The sequence below is a fragment of the Ailuropoda melanoleuca genome, chromosome 14, assembly GCF_002007445.2.
Source record: "Ailuropoda melanoleuca isolate Jingjing chromosome 14, ASM200744v2, whole genome shotgun sequence".
NCBI lineage: Eukaryota > Metazoa > Chordata > Mammalia > Carnivora > Ursidae > Ailuropoda > Ailuropoda melanoleuca.
This window is the reverse complement of record NC_048231.1, coordinates 8,966,664-8,992,804: the sequence shown is the minus strand read 5'-3', so window position 1 is coordinate 8,992,804 and position 26,141 is coordinate 8,966,664. Positions and strand designations below refer to the sequence as shown.

Sequence of the window (26,141 nt, the reverse complement as noted above, 5' to 3'; positions counted from 1 at the left end):
AGGGCTCTTTAGAATAGAAGCAGACCGCTAACCCAAGATCTAGCAGAACAAGAATGACATAGAGCTGAATGAAATTTTATTGTATTTATTTGTTTGGAATATTGTTGATTAATTTTATTATTATATTGCTTTATGGCCCTAGATTTGCAAAACAAACTTAAGGAGGCCTATCTGGTTAATTAATACTTTTGCTGTTAAATAATCAGAGCAAGCCTCTGAGATCAGCCTTTTTTTGTGATCAGTAATGATCTTGGTGATTATTTTGATCATATGAGGTAGGAGGGGGACACTGTCAGGAAAAATTAAGAGACTTTCAAATAGGCAAAAAAAAAAAAAATTACTGGGTGTCCAGTCTAGTGTATCCTTCTTGGCAATCTGTACCTTTCATTGTCTTTGAACTATTTTATAATTCTGTAGGTTGTGGAAAATTTATAGTAATGCATATAATTTGTTAGTTTTCAGAGCAAAAAGCAGATACTGTTTAATTGCAACTGTCAGTGTTTAATAAAAATAAACACTTAGGGGCAGAGGTGGAGGTAGGAAAAGATTTTGAGGGAAGCAACTGTGAAAGGGCCATTTCTTCTTGGCTGAGAAGAGGACTGAGGTCTGTGGGTCCCATAAGCAGCAGGAGCCCTTTCCCCCTGCCCCAAGGCTCCAGCTTTCCCATGACCCCAGCGTTGCTACCAAGGCCTAAAGAAGCAAATACCTGAGATCATAGCACTACAGACATTCTAGATGTATCCAGTGTAGACGTGACCATCTGTGTCTCCCTGATCCACTGTTGGTCTCTTAAGCCCCTATCAGTTTCTTGGCATAATCCTTGGAGCAGGTGAGCTCCATAATGGCTTAATAAAATGTCCTGCCAGTTCTGTAGCATAAGTGCTCATAGTAGGATTTAAGTTGAATCAAGTAAATAAATTTCTTGCATGCCTGAGTTTCTGCATGTAAGATTCATGCTTGCTACATAATGCTTTTGGATCTTTCCTTGACCTCGCTATCTTTTCAGAGACTGGTTTTCAGGCTCAGCCCTTGAGCTGAAGCAGATGTTCTGTCTCTTAGGCTTTTCTTTCTGCTATTCAAGTACAACTGAAATTCTTTTGGCAACTAGAATTTGCAGGTTGTCAGGAGTTTGTTGCATTTTTGCTTTATCTCTTTCTTCCTGGTTCCTCTTTCATTTCATTCCCACTCAAGGAGGTAAAAATGACAATTATTAGCTCCCATGGAATACTATGGGATGCCTAGTTCCTAAAATCTTCTTCCAAGTAAATTAAAGGTTTAATGTAAGTATCTTACCATATAGATAGTAAAATAAATAAAACCAATAAACATTACTATATTGCCTCTATTTATTTGTGAGCAAATCCCTCTGATAAATGACATCTTTGTTAGCTTAATAAAGGTTAAGGTTGAGAAGTGTTCTGTCCTTACCATAGTTGAGCCACAATTGCCAAGCCTATGTATGTTAGAAGCTTCTTGCCTTTTCAGAAGCATTGGAAAAGACAATCTTCAGGTTTGCCAAATAGGTATTTCCCCATAATTAAGCTCATTAGCAACCAAGAAAAATTATACATGAAATACTCCCTGGAAACAACAAATTTAACATTCAAGTACTCTTAACTTCAGGGTTTACTCTTGTGTTATTCAGAGCACCACAGGCAATTTGATGGTAATGAAAACAGGTTGAAAATTATTTCTTATAGCTCCACTATAATGCAGACCTCGGCTCTGGCCTTTGTGATCTCAGAAGAGGTCTGCAGCAATTTGCTCCACCTGGAGCTAAAGGACTTCTATGAGACTTTGAGGAACGACTAATCCAGCAATCTGTCTGCTTTAAGGAGAACACTACCCACACTTCAACACCTTCACTCCTGGATATAATCTGAGATGCTAGTCTTGGACTGAGATTCTCTACTTTTCTTCTATGGTTTTTGGCCACTGAAGGGCTATTTTTAAACACTCTAAAACTAGTTGTGAATGAAAGGTAGGCATTCTCTGTTCACACCACTAAATTCTGCCAAACAGGTTATAAATTTAGGCAGCATTTTATAGATAGATAGGGCAGAGACCTAGAACAATGATATATATAAGATCTAGCTAAAAATGGTGCTCTTGGAAAAATCTGAGTTTTAGTAATAACTGCTATTATGACAATATTTTCATAATTTTTCAGTTTAGTAATTAATACGAAAAAAAGAAAAAATGGAAAGGGATTATAGGCTGGCAAAATATTCTGTGTTCTGGAATATTTTTGAGCCAAACATCAGGCTGGTTATTGTAGTAAAGTAAGTATATTTTGCTTTTATAATATTATTCAATGGACCCAATAATTATAATGAACCAACACATTTCATATGATATATAAACTTAATGATACAGAGACGTTGAAATTGTGATTTTTCAAGGACTAAGCATATACTTTATGCAAATATACTTAGTCTTAGAAAATCCTACATACACGTATATATATTTGTATTTTATTTTCATTATTATGATTATGATCATTATTATTTGTCAAAAGGTCAATGGAATGCCTAATCCTGTCTTTCCTCCCTGTGAGGAGCTAAGGGTTCTTTATCAGGTTTGGAATACGTTGGGGGGGGGGGAGGACAGGATCTTGGGTAAATATCATGTATAAAGGAAGTCCTAATGTTATAGTAAAGTTGAGGAAGCAAAGAAACAGAAATCTTCAAAGGAACATGAAAATCATTTTGCAAGTTGCAGCATTCTCCAAGCTGTTCCTGAGGTAAGCCCTCTGATCTACCCATACTACATCCCTTTTAGGATGCCCAGAAATTTCTGAAGCCCTATGGATTTTAAGATTTGTGCAGGTCTGGTTATAAATAACAGACATCTTCCAGACTACCATTAATCAAGGACATTACCTTAGATAAATTTTCATGAACCCCATTTTTTCATACCTTTTCCCCCATGGATACACCCCCTGATGTGATGATGACATCAGCACGACTGATACCCTCATTCAAGGCATTGAGTAAATCATCTGGGCTGGAAAAAAATAAAGACAAATAAATTAACCACAAGAAAAGATTTTAGATGTTTAAATGCCAACTTAAAACTAAATCACTTTATTCACTGAGTAGGCATTAACATGGGTATAGCACTATATTCTATATGAAGTGGTAATCAAAAAGGTCTCTGCCCAATGCAAGTATAACTCTTATTGCAGAGAAAGAACCTTATAAGTGCGGAAGTACTTTCACAGCCACTTTCACTGGCTACAGGTACTTTCACAGGGCTTTTTGCTCTAACAAGGCAGCATAATAAGGGGAGACACTGAGGTGCTGATAGGTGGTCTTACTATCCCAGTTTGCCTAGGATAATCCCAGATTTAGTCACATGGCCTAAGAAATCCCAGGTAAGCCGGAATGGTTGGTGACCCTAGGTGTTGGGAGAGGTCACACAAGACTCTTTAATAAAGGGAATATGATTTAAGTTAGTTAGGCCTTGAGAAATGGGCCAGATTTTTACAAGTGGAAGGAATGAGGAAAGGCCTTGTAAACAAGAGGATCAGCCTGTGATGCAGCCTCAGTGGGGATTAATATGGGGAAAAATAACTGTCTAGAGTGAAGGACTTAGAATGACTGAGATAGGACATGACTTTGTAGGGTCCTCAAGCTCAAGAACTGGGACTTCATCTAGTAAGACAAGGGTGGTGGGGTGGTTCCCTAGAAATATGAAGAGTCAACAGGTGTTTATTAGGAAAAAAACAAGGAAAGCAGAGACTGTATGAAATATTCTGAGAGGATAAAAGGACAGGATGAATATTAGGGATTGAAACTAGGCAGATTCCTGATAGTCAACTGAAAAGACCAGTTTACAGGCCCTTTGAGTGCACAGGTCAAAGACCTGGGAAGAAGAAATAGAGCAAAACAAAAAAATCTATCCTCTGGATGTTAGAAGGGTACAAAGGCATAATTTGAGATTGATAAATTGAGAAAAAAAACAAAGTACCAGGCATGGGGGCTTATAGTGGGACAGGAAGGTAAGGGTTAGCTACAAAGGACTATTTAGTTACTATCTGAATTCCACACAAAGGTACTGGTAACACACACTGCACTCGCCTTCCCCTCCAAATTACAGAGTACAAGAAGGGAGCCTGTTGAGGACTATCTGGCTCGTTTTCTGAAAACTTCTCACCCTATGGGGAAGGGGTGTAGTTGTCTTTCTCCCCCACGGACATCTAACATGTACATCTAAAAAGGGAGCAATCTTAGCTTCTGTTTTTCCAGTTCTTGCATTTACTTCCCCTTGAGGACTATTTTGCTCTTGGGGTCCATGAGATAAACCCCTCCTTTGCTGAAGCTAGCCTCAATGTTATACTTTTTTGTTAACTTGAAATCAAATGATGTCTCAATGAGATAGCATACATTCCCCCAAATCACTCTTGGTAGTGAAGTTTTTTCAAGTCCCTTTACCTTAATGCACTATTTGATGGCAGAGGGAGGGAGAAAGGAGGAGGAAAAGTAGGTGGAGAAGGAGAAGAAGATTTGTAACTAGGACATCATTTCCCTTTTTATTTCGTTGAGACAGAGGTAAAGAGAGGAACTTGAGATTCACCTGAGAGGCGACCTTCAGCTCTCTAAGGCTCTAGAAGAGATAAACTAGTTGGGAGGTGGCATAGCACAGAGATCAAGAATATAAACTCTGAAGTCAGACTGCCTGAGTTTAAAACCTGGTGCTACTGTTTGCTAGATGTAGATCCTTAGACAAGTTGTTTAACTTCTCTTTGCCTAAGCTTTCCATCTATAAAGTAGAGATAATTTAGGGTTGTTATGAAGATTAAGTGACATAAGATGGAATAAACTGTTCCACGTAAAACAGTTTATGGAATAGCACACAGTACAAACTAAGTTTTCAAGAAAGGTTAGTTGTTATTATTGCTGTACTACTGACAGAAGCTTATCATCTAAACATACGTAACACCCTGGCAAAGTTCAACTTTAGCATGCTTGATAGTTTTTATTTAGGAGAATATTCATGATTAACATAGAAGAAAATCATAGACTGGGCCTTAGAGACATTCAGAACTATGTGTGAAAAGTCCAAATGGCTCAATAGCAAGCTAGGCCTGGTTCCAGCCTAAATTGTTTCATTTACTGGTTGGTTCTCTTACTGGATCTGGATAAAATTCTCCTCTCCAAGCACTGGCCTATGAGTATACTGGGGGTTGTTTGGCTCTGAAAAGCAAGCTCCCAAGGAGAAGACACAAACACAGAAGTTTGAAAAATGGCTCACATGGACTTCAAACTACAAACATAGGGACTCTTTAAAATCATCTACTTAATTGCTTATGCAGCCAAAAAGGTAACCAGATATTTGATAAAGATAGGATCTATGCATAAAATAAAACAAAACAAAAACTTAAAATCCCTTTCAAAGTTAAACTGATTGGGCAAACATCTTAGAAGAATTATATTCAATAATGGGTGTATTTAAAGTAGTTTTGAATTAAGTATTTTATACAGATTTTTCATCAGTCTTTTTCTTTTTACATTAGCGAAAAAGCAACTTATTCTGTTGTATTGAAATACTATAAGATATGCATGTGATGGGTTCCTGATCACCGCATGCCCAAAGCTCCGGGCCCCTTGCCTTGCTGGGTATTATTATCATCAGGCTGGGCCAAACGGTTGGTCAATGGATTAAATGGAAAAACACAAACACAGGATAATGTGGAATGTGGTTCAGGTGAATGGACAATGACTACTATTAACAAAATATAATTTTGTGTTAGTACAAAGAGACATCAGCTAATTTCACCAGTTTTACAATATGTAATTTATAACATGTCAACTCTAGAGGATTATGGTAAAGTCCCTGGAAATAAAGCAGCAGTGACATACACATCTTCATGGTTTTAATCTTTGTTGGTGGATAAAGGTACTGGGACATGCTAGCCGATGATGCAAATAAACATACATTTCAGTGATTTTTTTTCTTACTTGTTTTTACATTATCTGGGGAAGATGTTTTTTTTCCTATTTTATAAAACTGCAGAGTCATCAGCTCTCCCCATGAACTTTTCTAACTTGCAGAAATAAACTAAAAGGGATTTTATGCCTTTTAGTATTCAAAGAACATTCTCAGTGTTACTTTCTACTCTGTGTCTGGTGTATTCACAAAATATTGACTCTCAAAGTTGGAAAAGTCTTCAGGGGCCTTATTGTGTCAGTATCACAGCTGGGTGCATTCTTTGGGTCCTGCTCTTCTCTATCTATCCCCCTCTGCCCCTCCCTTTGACTCTACTTTCTCTTGCATATTTCTGGTGTCTGGGATCTATAAGAGATCATGGCTTAGTAGAGGGTCAGGAACAAATGTATGCCAACAGTCAGAGGATCTATAACTTCATTTATGTTGCATACTATAATTCTATTTATTACTTCATAATAAGTCTGTGAGGTAGATGGAACAGGTTATGTCATTTTCATTCTACAGAAAAAGAAAGGAATATTCAGAGCAAAGTAGTGTTTTATTTATTTTTTAAGTAGGCTCCATGCCCAGCAACCTATGAAGGACCTCAGCTGAGATCAAGAGTCAGATGCTTAACTGTCTGAGCCACCCAGCTGTCCCCAAAGTAGTGTTTTAAAGGGGACGTAGAGCAAGAGGTGGCAGAGCTGAACTAGAGCCTCTGGATCCTCATTAAGTGTTTATTCCTTACCACTAACTAATCAGAATGCTTGTCTAGTCTTTGTAGGAGTATGGCAGTTCATATGAGGAAAATTCTCATAAGAATGGGCCCTTGTACAAAAGCATCAAATAGTAAGGTAAAAAATAAGAATCTGTGTTCACTAGGAAAGTGCATGTGTGGACATGTTAGTAATTCTGGGGAACGAAACAAATGTGATTCTGAATCCTATATTCAGATGGAAACTAAAGATTTTGATTAAACGTAACTTTAAGGCTTGCTTACAAGTCATAAATTTGCTCTTTTTATGATTCATATTATATTTTAAATGATAAAAATATTTCCAACATAACATAATAGTGTAACAGCCATGTATCTATCTTACAGATTTGACAAATGCTAATATTTTCCCATATTTACTTCATATTCCCTCTCCCCTCATTTTTTTAAGAAATAAAAACAAGTTTGTTTTCTAAAACTAAGCAGTTACTCTGAATAATGATAAAAGGAATAGGTAACAAGGATTATAATCGTCGATATTCCAGTAGAATAAAAACTATTCATGATTTTCTCAGTTTTGTTGAATAGATCATGGTATACTAAGTTTTTCAAAGAAGGGAGAGTAAAACTAAAACATTATAATCTGATCTTTTATTATATGACTTTATGTATCTTACATGTCTTTTAAATGACATTACTTTGTATATATTAGATCATTTGATATTTAAGAAATTAATGACAATAATAAGCACATTTTAAAAGAACAACACACTTTCACAGGTATGTGTTAATTTCACAACTCTACGTGGTAGGCAGGGCAGGAGAGGGCACTGAGGCTCACAGTGGTAGTGAAAGGTTCAAGGTTACCCTCTGTTCACTCTACTATTCTTTTAAACCATAGTAATATTCACATAATGAAAGATAATTTTTATACACAGTATGCCTTCAGATAAAAGCTATTTATCATTTTTATCTAAATATATAAATCCTATTTGTGGATTTTAATAGAAATGATAAAAACCTGACAATTTGTACTTTTAAAATTTGAACTATCTTCTATCATTGCCACTGGAGGGGATGCTGGATTAAGCAGATTAACTTTCCTAGGTATATACCAGTAGCTGCCCTTTTCTCAAAGAGCAGCACATCTTAAAGGGTTATTGTAATATCATTTAATTCTTCCTTAATAACTGCAATTTTAATTAGATTTGAATGGTGATTAACCATTTCTTTAAAGATAAATTGAATACTAGCATTAGTCTTGGTTTACTAGCACTTTCTATTCATTTTCACTTGAATTATTAAGTATATACCCATTGTTCTCTTAGAGTACCAATATTATATAAAAGCATTCTAAGGAGAGCTGATTTAGTACAAAATGCTAAAAATTTAAGTACTAGGTGAGAAAATAGAACTGTTAACTGAAGCCCTGAGTGTCACAAAGTCTAGAACCCAGTTTTGTCTCCTGCTAACAGATGATTCTGAAAAGCAAACATCACTTTTTGGAGTCTCATTATCTTGCTTGTAAAATAAGAACATTTGGACCACATTCTTTCTATCTCTAACATTCACTGATTTGAATCACTTGAAGCTGAGTGGAATCCAATTTAAGCACAAAGGTATCATTCTTTCTTTTCTTTCTCTTTTTCTTACTTCAATAGAACACTGGCAGCTTGCTGTTGGTGCCTTGCAATTCATGAGTTGTGTGATTTCTGTGTGTTTTACCAGTTGTGATCCTTTTTTCTACTACAACTATGTTCTCATCAGGGCCATGGTACCCTAGCAGCTTCCTGAAGGCTGAGAATAAATAGAACTCTCAGTAGGTAAAGGAAAATACCAGCAATCGAAGAAGCCACCAGCTGGAGGGTAGAGGAATAAGCACAATTCAGGACAGCTTCTACTGAAATGAAACTGCTGGGGAAAAGAAATAATTTCAGCAAGAATAACAACAAACAATTAAAGCACCAATGGAAACAGACTTATAACATTAAAAGGATGTTCTGGAATGAAAAACAAGATTTTTGAGTTTAAAAATTTAGTAGATGAAGGTAAATATAGTGCCTAATGCAAACTCAATTATTGGCCTGAAAGACCAAGTGGTAGAAATATCTGAAACAAATGGGGTTCCTGGGTGGCTCAGTCAATTAAGCATCTGACTCTTGATTTTGACTTAGGTTGTGGTCTCAGGGTCATGAGATCAAGCCCCCAGTTGGGCTCTGTGCTCCTCAGGGAGTCTGCTGGAGATTCTCTCTCTCTTTCTCCCTCTACAAAAATAGTGTAAAGAGAAAATATCCTCCCCCTCTAAAAAAATATCTCGAAGGAATGTACAAAAATAAAAAATGATGGAAGTCAATGCAGGAAATAATAAGAAACTTGGAGGAAAGAGCAAGAGACTGACATATTACCAATAGGAATTCCATAAAGAAAAAAAGGAACTGATGGAGGGGGAAAATAGAGGAAAATTTCATTTATTTGAAAAGGGTTTGGAAATTTAAAAAATTTATTGAGTTCAAGATAGGACTGCCCAAAAACGTAAGCCTAATAATGTCTCAATAATTTCAAGGATAAAAAGAAAATCTTACAAGCTGTCAGACAGAAAGACTGAATTTATTAACAAAGGAAAAGAATATTGGCTTTGGACTTCTTACCTACAATACCCAAACTATAAAATAATAGATTACCATAAACATACTCAGAGGAAAAAGGCCTGGAACCTTCAAATCCTATACCCAGTCAGACCCATTCACCTATCAGGACAGAAGAATCATATTTGTGAAAATGCAAAGATTCAGATAATAAATCAACCAGTAATGTTCTGGAACAATGACTCTAAATGAAAAAAAAAAAGGATCAGATCAGAAATCTCAAGATAGGGGGAGATGAAGAGGAGAGGAAGCACTTTTGAAATTTACAAACATATTAATAAAACTATACAGCTAAATCTAAATGAATAATGATCAACTAAACTGGGAAATTATAATGTATATACTAAATATGGATTTCTCAGAAGCTGTAGAAATATACTACAAAAGAAAACATAATAGTAGCTAGAGTTCAAAGCATTTTCTCAGCAATACCTAAAAGTTTAGGGCTGAGAGGAGATGGAGAAAGCAAAAGTTCACTGGTTTAGGGGAACATAGAGGAAATAGGAATGCCTTGGAGGAGGGATATAGTAAGCACCTTTTAAAAAAGATAAGAGTGGAAAAAAATAATGGTGGAGAAATGTATATTTGATTATGAATATCTGAAATTAGAAGGAAAGCATGAGGAGAATGGTAAAGTACAGCAAACCTTCCAAAACAGTAAAAGGGCAAAAGGGAACAAATGGCACCTGGATCAAACCAACAATAGGAAAAAGGACAAGGAAGAAATAACAACATTGGATAAATTGTAAACATAAAGTAAGTTGGAAGAAAAAACATCAAGCAATCATTTATAACAAACTGCATGATAAAGCAAAATAAACTTTATGCCAGGATCAGGGTTATAGTAACTCAAGGCTGGTGCAAAATTGAGCCTTTTTTTTTTTTTAAGCGCAAATTCCATTTGAATGTTATTCACAAAGGATACACTAAAAGATGAAAGAGTGAAAAAAACCTGATAGGGCAAAAAGACACCAGCCGAGTAAATAAGTGAAAAAGCAGGAGTGGCATATTAATGTCAAAGTGGAATTTAAGTTAAAAGAACTAAAAAGGATAAAGAGAGGCAGCAAATTGTGATAAAAGGCAAATTTACAAATTTGATACAATAATGTATGGCTGTCTCACAAGACAAGGTCTCATTTTATCTAGGCTTCTTGATTGCCCTGCCAAATCCCTGCACATTGTAGGCACTCAACAAATAAACTGAATTAACCCTAGCTTCAACTCAATCTCTCTACGGTAGCTTTGGGAATGAAGAGTGTACAACTATTACAACTGTAATATAACATAATAATATTATCTGCAGATGGAAGAGAAGATACTACCTAGCATTTATATAATCACAAATAGTACTTTCTTTGAAAGGTTATCATGTAGAAGAGGGAGTAAATTTATTTGGTGTTGCTCCAGAAGGCAGAATTAGGGCTAATGGATGGAAGAAACAGATGAAGAGAGATGAAGACTTTGGCTCAGTGTAATGCAAAAATATCCTCAGCACAACAGCCGTTCAACAATAGAATGAGCTGCCTCCTAATGCAAGTAAGATGTTCCTCACTAAAAGTATCAAACAAAAACCAGATGGCTAGCTGTTAGAAATTTCTCTAATACCTCCACTGGGTGAATGACTGGACTGGCTAACATTGGAAGTTCCTTTCAACTCTAAGATACTCTGATTCTATGGAAATAACTGAAATTAATATTATTTTATTTTCACATGTAGACTGAAGCATAGAAGGAGAAACTGACTAGAGCACTGAGATATAGTACTCATCTTGCAGATCATATTTTTCTTTCACTTTCTGAACATCAGGAGCATTTGACTATTTGACTTGAGTTAAAAAAAAAAAAGGCATTTCCCCCCCCAAAGTTATGACATTCACCTTCAGCTTGGGAAATGGCTACCAATAATAATAACTGTACTCTCCCTGGAATTCTAACTTAATTCTAACTTAATTGAACATCAAAGAAGCTTAAACGTAACAGAAAGTAGATAAAAGGAAAAGGTAAAGCAAATCTCAAAATAAATCTCAGAGAATGCATGCAGCTTTCTCAATACTTTATGTACTACAATATCTGTGAAAGAAAGGTCTAGAAGGTATGGTATCTTTTGACTTTAACATCTTTTCAGATTTCAGGGGGCTTTGAGAGCCCACTTTCAGTTTAGACTTTTTGCTTTTTAAAATTTGTGTTGCCTTAAATTACTATAATCCTGACTCTGACATAATTTTTTTTTTGCTTTATCATGAAGTTTATAAAATTCAAAACCAAAACAAAGCCTTTACCCAAGTTTAGATTTTATGGATTTCAGTCAGAGCATTCAGAATGTAAATGCAGTTTTATTTTAAAATATTTAATATAAACACACAGATGGACAACAGCTGCTAATTAGTTTCCTGTTTCATCTGTTACACCAACTGTGAGCTGTATCGTTTTAAGATGAGTGAAGATGACAGTGGGAAAGTGAGAAAAATTCTAGGATTTGGAGATTAAGGAATAATGCCAACTGATCATAGCAAGATAACAACAACAACAACAACAATAAAACCCCCAAAACCCCAGCTCTGGACATATACTAATCATATACTAATTTCCTTAGAGGTCCAGGATAAATTCTTCAACTACAAATATTTTCTGGGTATCTACTTCATGTATTGATTAAAAACTCCATACTACATGCAGCCATCATTTAGTCCTTCTTCAGTCCCACTGGGTGTTTAGGCACTATAAAGTCATGTAAAGACAGAAGAAAACATCGTCCCTGCTTTTAAGTTTACAACCTAATGCAGAAAAGATATGACAAAAATTTAGGAAAATGAATGAAATAAGCAATGAAATTAATATCATTGATTGAATTCAAATACATTAATTAAAATGAAAATACATGTAAGGTAAAATGGTATAAATGTTGAGTGGGACAGAATGATCAGAATTGGCATGGGATAATCAGAAAAGGCTTTCTGGAAGATATTACTTCCTAAGTAAGAATACAATTTCCAAAAGTACAGTAATACCTGGAGGTCATTTTTAGAAGGATCAGTAACATCAACTGTAACAGCAAGTCTTTAGGGTGAAGAAAGGCAACTGTAATAGCCACCAAAAAAGTCTGTCCCCGAGAGTGGGAAGAATATCTTGTTGTTAAACACATTTGGTAAGTAGAATATTTTTGGTTGGCCAATACAAAATGAGAGACCTCTCTTATTTTAATGTTTTTTATTATATTATGTTAGTCACCATACAGTACATCCCTGGTGTCTGATGTAAAGTTTGATGATTCATTAGTTGCGTATAACGCCCAGTGCACCATGCAATACGTGCCCTCCTTACTACCCATCACCAGTCTATCCCATTCCCCCACTCCCTCCCCTCTGAAGCCCTGAGTTTGTTTCTCATAGTCCATAGTCTATGAGAGACCTCTCTTAATGAAGAAATCTATTTAGAAATCTATAAGAAAATAGGGGCGCCTGGGGGGCGCAGTCGTTAAGCGTCTGCCTTCGGCTCAGGGCGATCCCGGCGTTATGGGATCAAGCCCCACATCAGGTTCCTCTGCTGGGAGCCTGCTTCTTCCTCTCCCACTCCCCCTGCTTGTGTTCCCTCTCTCGCTGGCTGTCTCTCCCTGTCAAATAAATAAATAAAATCTTAAAAAAAAAAAGAAATCTATAAGAAAATAAATCTTTTATGTTGACTCAAAAATTAAAACTTCACATTTTGAGCAGAAAAGGTGTTTATTTCAGAAGAGAAGAAAGGCAGTTTATAAAGATGACAAGAATTAATTAAATTCGGACCTAAATTCTCCCTGATAGAAATTTCTACTTTTAGAGCAGTAGGTAAACACTAAGATGTTAGGATATGTTTGTTTCACAAACTGAAGACATAAAGCACTGGGCTTTGCCTGAATAATCACTGTACTGTGAAGTCTACCTTGATAACCCCTTCTAAATACACCAGTTTTATAAGAATCTGGTTTGCTTTTTCATTGCTTGTTCCCTTTCTGTTTCATGCTTTAATGTGAAGAGGCAGCTTCACAAATCGGCAGGCAATTAAAATCCAAAATACCAATCTGGGACAGAGCCAAGCAAGCCCAGCATGATATGAGTGGGGCAGGCTACTGCAATGGCAATTTTCCAGAAGGGGGAACTCTTTTCTTAATTATGGAAATTTCTCAGCCCTTCAGGCCTTGCAAGGCTGGAAGGTCTAAGTCAGCAGTTGGAAACTACATTACCAAGCTGTTTTAAAGCTGATGTAAAAATATAAACAGCTCAATAGTTAAATCAGTTTTAGACATGATATAAAATCAATTAGTGCTGAACTTTAAGAAATTTTCCCCAAGTGGATTCTGTGTATTTGGATCATGATTACCTGCTTATTATATTTAAGAGGTAAATGTATAACATCATCTATTTAAGCCTGAGGGAGCAGCTCCCCAACTTTTTAAATTAGAGGCTTCATAAATCCATTTGGAATGCTACTCCCTCTCCCACTTTATATTTCTTTTTCTTCAGAAATATAAAACGAATTATCTCAGCCATAAAGCTTTACGTTCTGCCCTTTTGGGGATGTGTCTCAGTTACTAATGTAATTCTGTTGTCAGTGCCATACTGTCTGGTCTATTCCTACGGCTAAGGTTTTTGGACTCACTGTGAAGGGACCCTGTAAGATTCTTTTGGACAGTTGCATAGTTTCTAGGTTCCATGGAAAGAGAGGGTGGTATAGGAAAAGATGGCAGGGCTATCTAAATCTAGGAGATATACTCCTACTAAGTACTCTTCGTATAGGGTTACCAAGACACACCTTCATGTCCTAGCCTTCGTGGAGCTTATAGGCTGGTGGGAAAGAAAACAACCCTGCCTTAATATAAACAAATCCTTTTCCACCCTGTTTAAGCCACAAAAGTAGCAATTTCTCTAAGAAATTTTATCAGGAAAGGGGGAAAAAAAAAAGGAAAAACAGAAGAAAGTATGTGCCCAAATGGTGACTATCTTAACCAAGTCTGGCCACAGTTATCTTGGCTGGAACATACAGTACACCCTATTCATTTACCTATCCAAATTTCTTCATTTATTTTAGACTCTTCCCCACAGTAGGGAAACAGTAGTAGCTCTTGCTGCCAGGAAGACAAAAGGAGGCTAATAGGTAATTTAACCAGCCATGGGGAAAAGAATACTAGGACATCTACTGTCCCATATTCAAGGTAGATATAGGATGGAGATTAGGAGGAGTTTATCCCTATAAACTCACACCAATTTGTGCCAATTAGAAATCTCTAGACTTGACTAGTTTCATATTCAGATCATACTCAGTGTTTCTTCTCTTTTTCTCTTACCTCCTGGCATTTGCTGACTAGCTACCATGTGCTGAAACTGTTCTAATTGCTGAGGAGACAGCCATGAACAACTTGTTTTACATGCCTACCAGCAGTGGAGGACAGCAATTGTTTTATTTATCATTTTACCTCTGCTATCAACATAACTTTGCATATGTCAGACAATCAACAAATGGTCATAAAATGGATAAAATAAAATATTAAAGACACCCTCAAATAATTGTGGGTATACACCAAGATTTAGTTAGTTATACAGATGTTCGTCATTTACTTACAATTGAGAAAGGTTAGGAACAACCTAATGTCTGGCAACAAGGGACTGTATAAATAAATAATGTTAAACTTTATACTGAGAATGACATATAGGCATTTAAATGATATCAAAGAGGACTATGTGATAATACAGACAGATGTTTGTGATACACTGAGTGAAAAAGAAAAGTTAAACTATGATTTCTTTGTTTTCTTTTACACTGAGTGAAAAAGAAAAGTTAAAGTAAAACTATGATTTCTTTGTTTTCTTTTACATATAAACTGTACACACACAGAATTGAAGAATGGAAGAAGAGTAATATTGGGTAATGGGATTATGTATTAATTTCCTTTCTTAGATTTTTTTTGGTGAACCTGTATCTTCTAAATTTTCTTCAGTGAACATTTATTTTAAGATTAAAGAGTTACATTAAAAATGTACACTAGAACATCTAGAACAATGGCCCAAGAAGTGCATAATAGAACTGGACCAGGAATAGAAGATGATCATGTTATCCCCAATTGAAAATCTTCCAATGTCTTACTACTAATTATGACTCTGTAAATAGTGTTAAAAGATACCATGCAGTCAGTACAAAGCTGACAACTTCAGGTAAGTCTTTTTTTACACAGCTGATTTGTAACTCATTAGTTATGTTCTCAGAGTCTCTATAAAATTGGTTGCTTGGAGCTTAGAACACATTTCTAAATAAACATCTATAAGCACTATGGATGTTGGGTACAATTCTAGGGTAAACAAACAAACCAACCAACCTTAATTTAGCTCATAATGTTACTAGTATATTGCTGAATTACTCTTTAGTACTAGCCTGACTTATGGAAGCAAGATGGAAGACTGAAGAAAGAATGCTGAAATGTAAAGCATCTGCTTATGACATCTTCCCACCTACCTTTCTTTAATATTTTCCTGCTGCCAAATGTACTTCTTGCTAGACCCCCAGGACCTTGCTGTGCTCAGGTTCTGATGTGGTCTTGCTTAGAGTTTGTCCTCTGCAAAGATCTCCAAGTTCTTCTTCTTCATCTTCTTCCTTTTTTAAGATCTTTATTTATTTATTTGAGAGAGAGAGCGAGGGCACACAGAGGCAGAGGGAGAAGCAGACTCTGTGCTGAGCAGGGAGCCCGATACGGGGCTGTATCCCAGGACCCTGAGATCATGACCTGAGCTGAAGGCAGACACTGGACTGACTGAGCCACCCAAGGTGCCTCTGAAGAACTCCAAGTTCTAAGTGATTTGCTTCCGTTCATTCAGGACAGAGGATTTACCCAGATGTTGGATGTCTGGTTTAAACTCATTCACATTAATATGCAAACAACTTTTTCTCAGGTAGGATGCTTTTTAATACAATTGGATCTTTAAATATTAGATTATCAGAAAACACAGCAAAGTGAATAGAACACATTTAGACAGTGTATGGGTTATCTGGGCTTAATAAAACACGTCTTCTAAATAGGCTATATCTTGAGGGTAGGGGAATAAGGAGATTAACGGTACCACTAAACTCTTCTTGTTCTTCCTGCTTTCTCCCCTTTCACTTTTCAAAATGCTTTTTCTCCCTTCACTTCTCCTAAGGTAGTAACAAAGGAGCTTTATATGGTAAGTAGGGAAAAGGTAAGAATAAGGGTGGCCATTTGTGAATCTAGGTCATTTGTAAGTTGAGTAATGTAGGCCTGACTACCAAACTGTCACATATTCACATTGTGTGCATGCTCTCTTCCCCTCTTTTCCTCTCTCCTTCATCCTCCCACCCCCAAAGAAGATACTATGAACTTGGTATTACAAATTTATTACAAAAGTAATAAATGCTGCAAAAGCAGCCGCAGCAGCTGTGGGAAGAAAGGTAAAGGAAGAGATTATAAGAGGGAGGCCAAAATAAATCCTCCTGCCATTTTTCCCATTTCTGTATCACCTAAAGATTTGGATTCTGCAACTCAAATCCTTATAATTCATTTGTCAATATGTAATTCACAATTTAAACTAAATTTTCCTCTCTGGCTTTTGAAATGTTCATAGATACTACTTACCAAGGGTTTTTATTCATTATAAATGGAGATAGCCTATTTAGTTTATTAACCTTAATATTAATGAAATGTGGATGCTAACTCCAGTTAAAAGGGTAGGATAGCAGAGCAAAAGGAGAAAGAACTCTGAAGTTAAGACAGGCCTGCTCCTTACTCTGCCTTTTACTAGCTGCAGGACCCTGAAGAGGTTGATTTTTTTAAGCTTCAGTAGTATCTCCAAAATGGGGATAAAAGATACTTATCTGGCTCTGTTGTTTCAAGAGGCTTTATTAAGACACATACATGAAAGAATGTAGTATAGTGCTACACACACACACACATATATATTTATTTATTTATTTAATTTATTTTTCAGGATGTTCTGTGATGTCTATAATTAGAAAAGTCACTCAGAACAGGATAGAACCTTGGGAAGGCTAATTGGGAAGCAGTCCAGACTTGGCTGGAATTTTAAAGAGGGCCCACAGGAAGGAAAGGAAGGGATGGGTGCTCCTGTCCCCGGAAGGACAAGGTGGGCTGCCAGGAGGGATGCTGGCCCAGGACGGAATGAAACCCTATATCGCTTCAGTGAAGATCGCTATGCTCAAGTGTAATTTGGAAAAGCCATCTTTGCCCAGCCCTGCCCATTCGGCAGATGTCCCCAGGTCTGTAAGAATATCTTCGTGAAGTTCTCCAGACAGCTGTCCCCATATATATATATATATAATGGGTACTCAGTAAACACTGACAGGTTTGCAGTAAAGGAGACTGGAGATTGGAGACTGGGAAGAAAGGGAGAAGTGGATCAGAATTGAAAACTTCTTTGTAGTTCTAACTCTTATTTATCTCTGTAGTACCAAAGATGGGTACAATGCCTGATAGAGCATAACTGTTTGTAAAAGTTTGTTGAATTATTAAAGTCTGCTTATCCATATATAATAAAACCTCAATTCTGCCGCAGGTATAGAATATACACCTTAGAAAGGTAGCAGAACAGAGGGTGAGTTAGAGGGGAACAAGACTTGAGGCATGGAGACCAGTTAAGATGCTAGTCTCATATGTCTAGACTTAAAATAAATGGAGCCCTGAACTAAGCCAGGGCGGTAGGAATGAAGAGAAGGGAATGTAGAGAAGAAATACCAAGGAGGGAAAGTCTTTAGGACTTAAATATAGAGTGAGTGGAAGAAAGGAGCTGTGATGATTCTTGTTCAACTTTCTTCTCTTCTCAGTGATGGCTGGTGGCAGTCACTGAGACAGAAGAATGAAAGGAAAAAAAACAGGGCGGTAGTGGGGAGGGGCAGTAAGAGAGGTGGGGGGATGGTGAACTTAGTTTTGGACAGGTTCAGTTTAATCTTTAAAAGATTAAAGAAAGGTAGGTGTGAAGATGTCATAAGCAAATGCCTATCGAATTTAAAAGAAAATGCACCCAGTAAGCAGGTGGATCTAGGCATGGAGCTCAAGACAGAGATAAGATTTGGGAGTCATTAGCATAAGGAATTAGAAGGACAGAAAGCCAAAAGTGAGCCATGGGGACCCCTAAATTTAGGGAATGAGCATAGGAAGAGGAGCTACAAAACCAAGAAAGGATAGACTACAAATGGAGCATGAAGAAATGGAAATGGTGTATTGCTAGAGAGGAATATAAAATCGTGGTAGAGAAACCTAAGAGCTGGGTTTTGTAGGTATTTTATTTGTGTTTATAGTCACATATCATTTTGATGAGGCTTTGTAATCCAGATGAAGAGAAATCAACATTGATACTCTTCTGTCCTATGTAATAGCCTTTACGATGTCTTTTGATTTAATCTCTTTTTAAAAAAATTCTACTTCCAAATGTGAGTTTAGGCTCTGGAACTTTCCAAAACATTTTTATTACTAATTTATGGTTTCTAGTACATGTAATTTCAAAGGCAAGATCTATGTTTCAGCTTTGTAACTTCAATAGTCTTGGTCTTAAAATCCATAGTAGATGCATGATTAAATTGACAAAATTGTTATTTCCTGTGATCCATGGACTAGCAGCTTGGTATCCTTGGGAGTTTGTTAGAAATGTAATATGTTGACCCATCCCACATTCGCTAAATCAGAATCAGCATTTTAAATAAGATCTTCAGGTGATTCTCATAGGTACACAACACATACTTCCTGACTGAATAATTAATAAACAAATTGTATTGTTCTTATTTCTAATCCATCTCTAACTTTAGTCCACGTGATATACCCTGTTCAAATTATCTTTCTAAAATAATGGGTTATTATGTCAATTCTGCTTTTTAAAAAAGTTTAAAATTTAAGTGAGTTGGGTAGTTCTGCTTGAATTGCAAAGTCTTTGAAAATCTGGCCTTAAATTTCTACCAAACTGACCTCCATTATCCTTCCACCTGAACCTCCTATTCTCATCAGTTTGGCCTGACTCTAGTAGTTGTTTATTTCTACTTCTCTACTTTATTTTCTATTCCCTTATTTTTTGTTAATTTTATGTTTCCTACTTGGTTAACACACTCTCTTTTTCTAACTATACAAATTCTATTCCTCATTCATGTTTTAGCTAACATTGCACCTTTATAAAACTCTGACCATTCTAGTGCATAGTGATGATTCTCTTCTGACGTATTTATAGCTATTATCTTGTCTTCATAATGATAGCAAAGAATTGTAGATTGTTAATTTCAAGACTTAGCTTACATTTTCACCTCCCCACTAACTTGTATAATGCTGGGCAAATTCATTTAACATCTCTGGTTTCAAAATTTGTCTTTAAAAAAAAAAACCACTAGAAGCCCCAAGAGTATTGTGTTCCACGTGCTGTGAGAAACTATGTCTTACGGAATATATTTTAATATACACAAAATATTTATAAGTGAATGCTTTTAAAATACAGTTGTTAACTCTCAGGTATTTGAAGTACCCTTCCCATAATATTCACTGTACTCTTTTTAAATAAAATGTACAATAAGCAAAGGCAAAATTTAGCCCAATTTAATCCAAATACATTACAGAGTCTTAATTTTCAATTTTAACATTTATCATTAAAATTATGGTTGGTGATAAGAATAAGAGCTGAGAAGCAGAATCACAGAATTTAAAAACCAGCCACCAACCTTTTTTTAAATACAAGAGTAGAGCTCTTACTCCCTATTCTTTTTTTTTTTTAATTTTATTTTATTATATTATGTTAATCACCATACAGTACATCCCCAGATTCCGATGTAAAGTTTGATGCTTCATTAGTTGAGTATAACACCCAGTGCACCATGCAATACGTGCCCTCCTTACTACCCATCACCAGTCTATCCCATTCCCCCACCCCCTCCCCTCTGAAGTCTTCAGTTTGTTTCTCATAGTCCATAGTCTCTCATGTTTCATTCCCCCTTCTGATTACCCCCCTTTTCTTTATCCCTTTCTTCCCCTACCGATCATCCTAGTTCTTATGTTCCATAGATGAGTCTTACTCCCTATTCTTATCTGTCATAGCTGAGCAGGGGTTCTGGGCTTACTGACATTCTTGAGCTATTTCTCTCCCTGCTTTACACAAAGTGTAGTTTCTCCCATGACTCTCTTGTTTCCCTGGAGAGCTTCACAGAGAGGCTTCTGTATAACATTTGCTTTCATTAGCAAAAGGCTACACAGGAAGGAGAAGAATGAAGAGGGAGGCCACCTTCACAGAGTATCAACAGGCAGCAGATTAAATGTACCTTGTTTTCTTTGCTAAACTCCCAGCATTGATTTCCATTGAACAGTTATAAATTCTTTCCACCCACATTCCATCTCTGTATTCTAACCATTTACTCTGGGCCTCTTCGATATAGCACTCTTAAGACTAAGAAAGTCTAGATTTGCATTGTTGTATTTTTAAAAAATTGTTCTCAGTTTTATGGAAGATATTTCCAGCTGAGAAAAGGATATACACTAGAGATTTGCATATTCTCAGAATTGCCTACATCTTATCATTTTATTGTTCTTTATATGCTATTTTCAAGATGTATTTTGGAGTTATATGTAATATCAATATTAATTATTAGTCAATGTCAACTACAAATCAACAGACAATTAAATATTAGCAGATCAACATAAGAGGCTTTCGATGGTGTACTGGCAGCATATATAGTGTATCAAGTAAGCATTTTTTATACAAAAGTATAGAAAGAGGAGGAGAGGACAAAATTATAGTCCAGAACAGCTTAAGGTAAGAGTGGAAAACAAACAAACAAACAAACAAACAAAGAATAAGCTTCTTTTACCTTATAATGTTCTTTAGAGCTCATTAATGCACTTGAAGGCAGGGCCAGAGCCAGTTGTGGGTGGGAAACAAATCCTAAATGATCTGGTAAGTTGTTCTCTAGAGTTTCAGAACCTGCTCTGTGTTTTTGGAACTCTTGGGCTCCTCTTATCTCCTTTGGGAAGTTATCTTTCCTTCTCTTTAAAGGTGTATCCACATCAGGATAACTTTTAGGTTTATGTGAAAGGACAGGTTATTGGTCAGGCCCAAATTCAAATAATACCCTCCCCCCTTTCTCTCCAATGGGTTCTTTCTACTCCCTTCCAAGGGTTAGGGAGCCTGGGTCGGGGAGATACTAAGTAGCCTGTGACACTATCTTCACCAGCATGGGTTCTAAGTTGGCTGGCTACTTAGCTATGGGCTTCTCTAGAACTAAGCATCCAGGTAAATACAAATGGTGAAGGTTTTAAAAACAATGACATCTGAAGGTATGTCTAACAGCTTCTATTCCAATATTCTCAGAGAAAGAAAAAAACAAGGAGGAAAGAATAGAACTTTAAAAAGAGAAAGGACATAAAAGCTACTCCCTTTCATGCTATTGGTAGGATGCTGTGTCCAAGGTTTGGATTATGTATCCAAGTTAAGCTTAAGCTGGGGTATAGGTGTCAGAGCATATCTTCTGAAATGGCAAGGCAGAGCCTCTTCAAAAGCACATTTGCTGGGAAATTCCTACCTTGTCCCGGGGAAGAAGGATCCAGGCATAATGAGCTTTACTCAGTTATAAGGTGGTGATAAAGGAAAGGGGCAATTACGGGCGACAGATACATCACGCTACCTGCCACTCAGATTTGTCTCCCAGCTCTGTCTCCACCAGGCTGATGTTTGAGTATTATTAAAAGCAGGCATGCCTCTTGTGAACTGGAAATCCTGGTGAGAGAGGGCTGAGTAGTAGTGTCACATGGTAGTGGGATGCTCAGAAAGAGCAGACTTGCTCTTGATCACATGTGAAAATCTGTTGAAGTTCATAGAAATCCTTGGGGAATTCAGCAGAGGGCTGAGTTAATTCAGAATATGGGGTAATACGCTCTTAGAGATGGGCAATTCTAGTCAAGGTGCCTCCATTTGTACTTACAAGTGGGTGAAGCCTAGAGAAACCTGGGTTACATAAGATACAAAAAAATCAATATAAAAGTCCTAGAAAACAATTGTACCTAAATGGTGAAGGAGCAGTTAGTGTGAATTTTAACATTCTTTATCTTCTTACTCATATCTTTCCTGCCTTTCTTGAAACAAGTGAGTGTGAATAGGAATAATACCATCACCATTAATTCCATTAGAATAAAGCTAATGCTATCAAAAAAGTTCCTTGGAAACTTAACATACCCATAGGAGAGCAAAAATATTTCTCCTGTTGTAATAGACATTCCAGGACAATGTCTATCCCAAAAGGACACAAACGTGCATAATTCTTTGGCTTCTGAAGAATGAGATTAGTGAAAATTACGGTATTAAATTTGTTTCTTTAGCAACAATCCCACCTAGTTAGTACTCCCAAAATTCAAATGTGTACAATAACAACTTCCAAATAAAATCCAATACTTACTTGTCTCCCACAATTCCCAAGTTGATTGTGGGGTAACCATGTTCCTGAATTGTTGCTAAGAGGGTTGAACGATTGCTGTCTCGAATCTTTCCTGGTAAGAGGTCATCTTCGGGATTTAGCAGCTACAAAGCCAAAAAAAAACCACCATAGATTATTCTCTCAGGATAATGCTGCCTATGGTTAATGGAAAAGAAATAGATCTATTAAGCAGAGTTTACCTTATCTAACACCTACTACAGCATCTGGCACATAGAAGGTATATATACGCCCAAGGGATCTCTGAATAAACATTGGGAGTATAGGAGATTGAAAAAAACATTCTTCCAGAATTAAAAAGCACACAGAAATTTAAATGGTGCCTAAAGAGCAGACCAAACATCACACCTGCTTTGGTTACAGTTTGGCAGTAGTGCTCTGTAGAGACTGGCCTTCCCAGTGGTTGCTCACCAGGGTAAACTAAATAAAACAACTTCCTCTTGCCCTTCCAATACTATTTTCCAGTTCGTCTTTCACTGAGAACACCTGAGGTAGAGACTGTGTGACATGATATTCTCAATTATGAAGAGAATGATTGTTAATATTTTGTTTCAAGCTTTTTGATCTCTTTTCTGAAGTGCAATCAACAGTACCAAAAAAGTTAAACTTATTTGAAGGAGAGGGATACAAGTGTCTTGTCTCTTTATTAGCAAACTTAAGTAATACTTAATAGACATATGCACAACTATTCCATGATTCTGAATTGAGTCACTCTTTAGAGATTTAATATCTACCATTATAAGTCTACAAAAAAAATTATTAGAAGCTTATTCTATGTTAGGATGTACCAGTGAGGCAGTGTGGTATAGTAGGAAGAGCTTGGGATTCAGACAAGATTCAAATTCAAGTTACCCAAACACATCATGCCTCATGTTCTCGATTATAACATATAGTAATAATAACTACCTTGAAAAGCAGTTGTTAGGATTGACTGAGGTAATAAACACTTAGTTACTATGGGTAAATATATAATAAATATGATTCTTTTCCTAAAGAGCGTGTATTTTACCCCGACTATTCTCATGTTTTACTTTTGGATGCTAGTACAGATAGAATTAGTCTATAGTGTAAATACAGATTTAGGTTAGGTTATAAAATACTTAAGAGCAGGGGTCTTTTTTTTTTTTTTAAAAGGTTTTATTTATTTATTTGACAGAGAGAGACAAGAGAGAGGGAACACAAGCAGGGAGAGTGGGAGAGGGAGAAGCAGGCTCCCCGCTGAGCAGGGAGCCCGATGCAGGGCTCGATCCCAGGACCCTGGGATCATGACCTGAGCTGAAGGCAGACGCTTAATGACTGAGCCACACAGGTGCCCCAAGAGTTCGGGTCTTTAACACATGGAGACATACCTACATCTTAATTTATACATCAATTTCAAGATGAACTTTGATTTCAGAAATATAAAATGAAAAATAGTACATCTTGGAAGTGAGGAAATCTGGAATATTATCTTACGAGGTTGAAGGCAAACCTGCATATTTCAGATACTTAGGCTGTTAATATGACCAATACTAAGGGCTTCATATCTCAGTTCTCCCAAACAATAACCTCTAGCCCCTTCAATCTTCGTTCTGACTTAGTGGTGATACCATGGGGTAGGACCTTTGGCTTTACATAGGAAAAGTAGTGGCTTTGCAACTGTCCCCTTAAAAAGCTAGAGAAAAACTCTGATCATCTTATTCAGTGTCACCTGGGAGTCTTCCCTTCAAATACTGCATTAATTTAACTTAATCAGATGCTATGTGACATTGCAACCCACTTTCATCCTTAGTCACTGACAGAGTTTAGGAAATTGCTACTGCAGTGCTAATATAGATTAATTTTCTGATCTTAATTAACACACAGTTATTGAAGTCATTATAATTTTATAAAGGCAAAGGCTTATAGCTCTTAGCTCCATTAATTAGACAAGTTGCTTCAGAAAGAAAACTGTGTGGTTATGTAATTTTTTTTTCACAGTTGGGTACTGACCACCTGTTTTAGTGTTTTCTTTGCCATTTACATTCCTTTCTGTTATTTTGCTGCAAATAGTTCTAGAAACAACAGATCAAAGATCACTGGAGAACTAGTTATTTATCTGTAAAATCAACATAATGAATAAAGCTGGTTAAATGAGAGTATGGGGTTTACAGTGCATTAAGTATTTCAAAGAAAACAAACAACTGAATGGGAGTATAAGTCTGAATATAGAATAAATTTACAATATTTCCTTTTAAAACTTAATCTTATTTTCTGGTATCCTATACTTCTGGTCATCTTTGGAATAATGCCTGAAACTTGTCACAGTTAAAATGCAAAAGAAATAAAAGTACAAAGTAAAAAAACGCATAACCCATTATCTCCATACCTTGTTACTTTCCTGTCTACCATATATTGAATTTCAATTTCTTGTTTCTGTTCTTATCAATGTGCCACTGTCTTTCCAGCTTTCACACATTAAACCTTTGATTCTTTTTATTTCCCTTTGTAGTCCATTATCTTCTCAAAGATTACAATCCTTAAGACGATCCTAATATATCTCCTCCTTGACCCGATGTTTTCAGTCATGCTCTTACCAAGCCCCCGCCACCTCTGTTTCAGACATTCAATATGTCTGAATGTTTTCAAATCCTTATAATTGGCTAACATGCCTACAAAGTCTTTCCTTCCGAGAAATAATATAGAAACATCAATTTGCAAAACTGTACTATTATTTGCATAACAGATAACCTGTACCAAGCCATGACATGTAACTCAAACAACTATCTTAAGTCAAACTGTTTTAACAAAACTTCTTTAGACTTATATGCTCCAAGACCATGGACAAATTGAGACCATGACAACTCCACATAGACTCATATGCTCCAAAGATAAGACTGTTTCAGCAACTCACCTATTTTACAAATCTGATCAGTCTCTGCCAAGACCTTACTTACTAACTTCTACCTTAAAACCACCCCCCAGTTCTCATGACGAACCTCAGTTCTCAAACTCCTATAACTGTCCTGTAATTTCCTCCTTTTGGGACACTACCAGGACTGTGCCACAGTGATATTCTCCCTTGCTCAGAAATGTTAATAGAACAGTTTTTTTTTTTAACATTTTAATGGGTAGGTTTATTTGTTGATGATGTGGATGGCATTGTTTCACATTACATATTATACATATATATAATATACATAACATTTATAAAAATTTTTTTATTATATTCTGTTAGTCACCATACAGTACATCCTGGTTTCCGATGTAAAGCTCGATGCTTCATTAGTTGCGTATAACACCCAGTGCACCATGCAACACGTGCCCTCCTCACTACCCATCACCAGTCCATCCCATTCCCCCACCCCCCTCCCCTCTGAAGCCCTCAGGTTGTTTCTCAGAGTCCATAGTCTCTCATGCTTCATTCCCCCTTCTGATTACCCCCC

At 36.5% G+C, this 26,141-nt stretch overlaps 1 protein-coding gene across 14 annotated transcripts in view; it reads right to left on the bottom strand.

Moving 5' to 3' along the window:
- The window catches only part of GPHN (gephyrin), a 609,565-nt gene that overhangs the window by 30,682 nt on the left and 552,742 nt on the right, over positions 1–26,141 (bottom strand). For 13 of the 14 annotated variants that reach the window (XM_034642048.1, XM_034642043.1, XM_034642056.1 and 10 more), the window contains 2 exons: positions 22,702–22,823; positions 2,919–3,006 (listed from right to left, as the gene is read on the bottom strand). In XM_034642048.1, the coding sequence (XP_034497939.1) occupies positions 2,919–3,006; positions 22,702–22,823 (210 nt within the window). Of the gene's footprint in view, positions 1–2,918; positions 3,007–15,771; positions 15,910–22,701; positions 22,824–26,141 lie in introns of those variants that run through there. The other variant, XR_004620093.1, reaches the window with a different exon arrangement.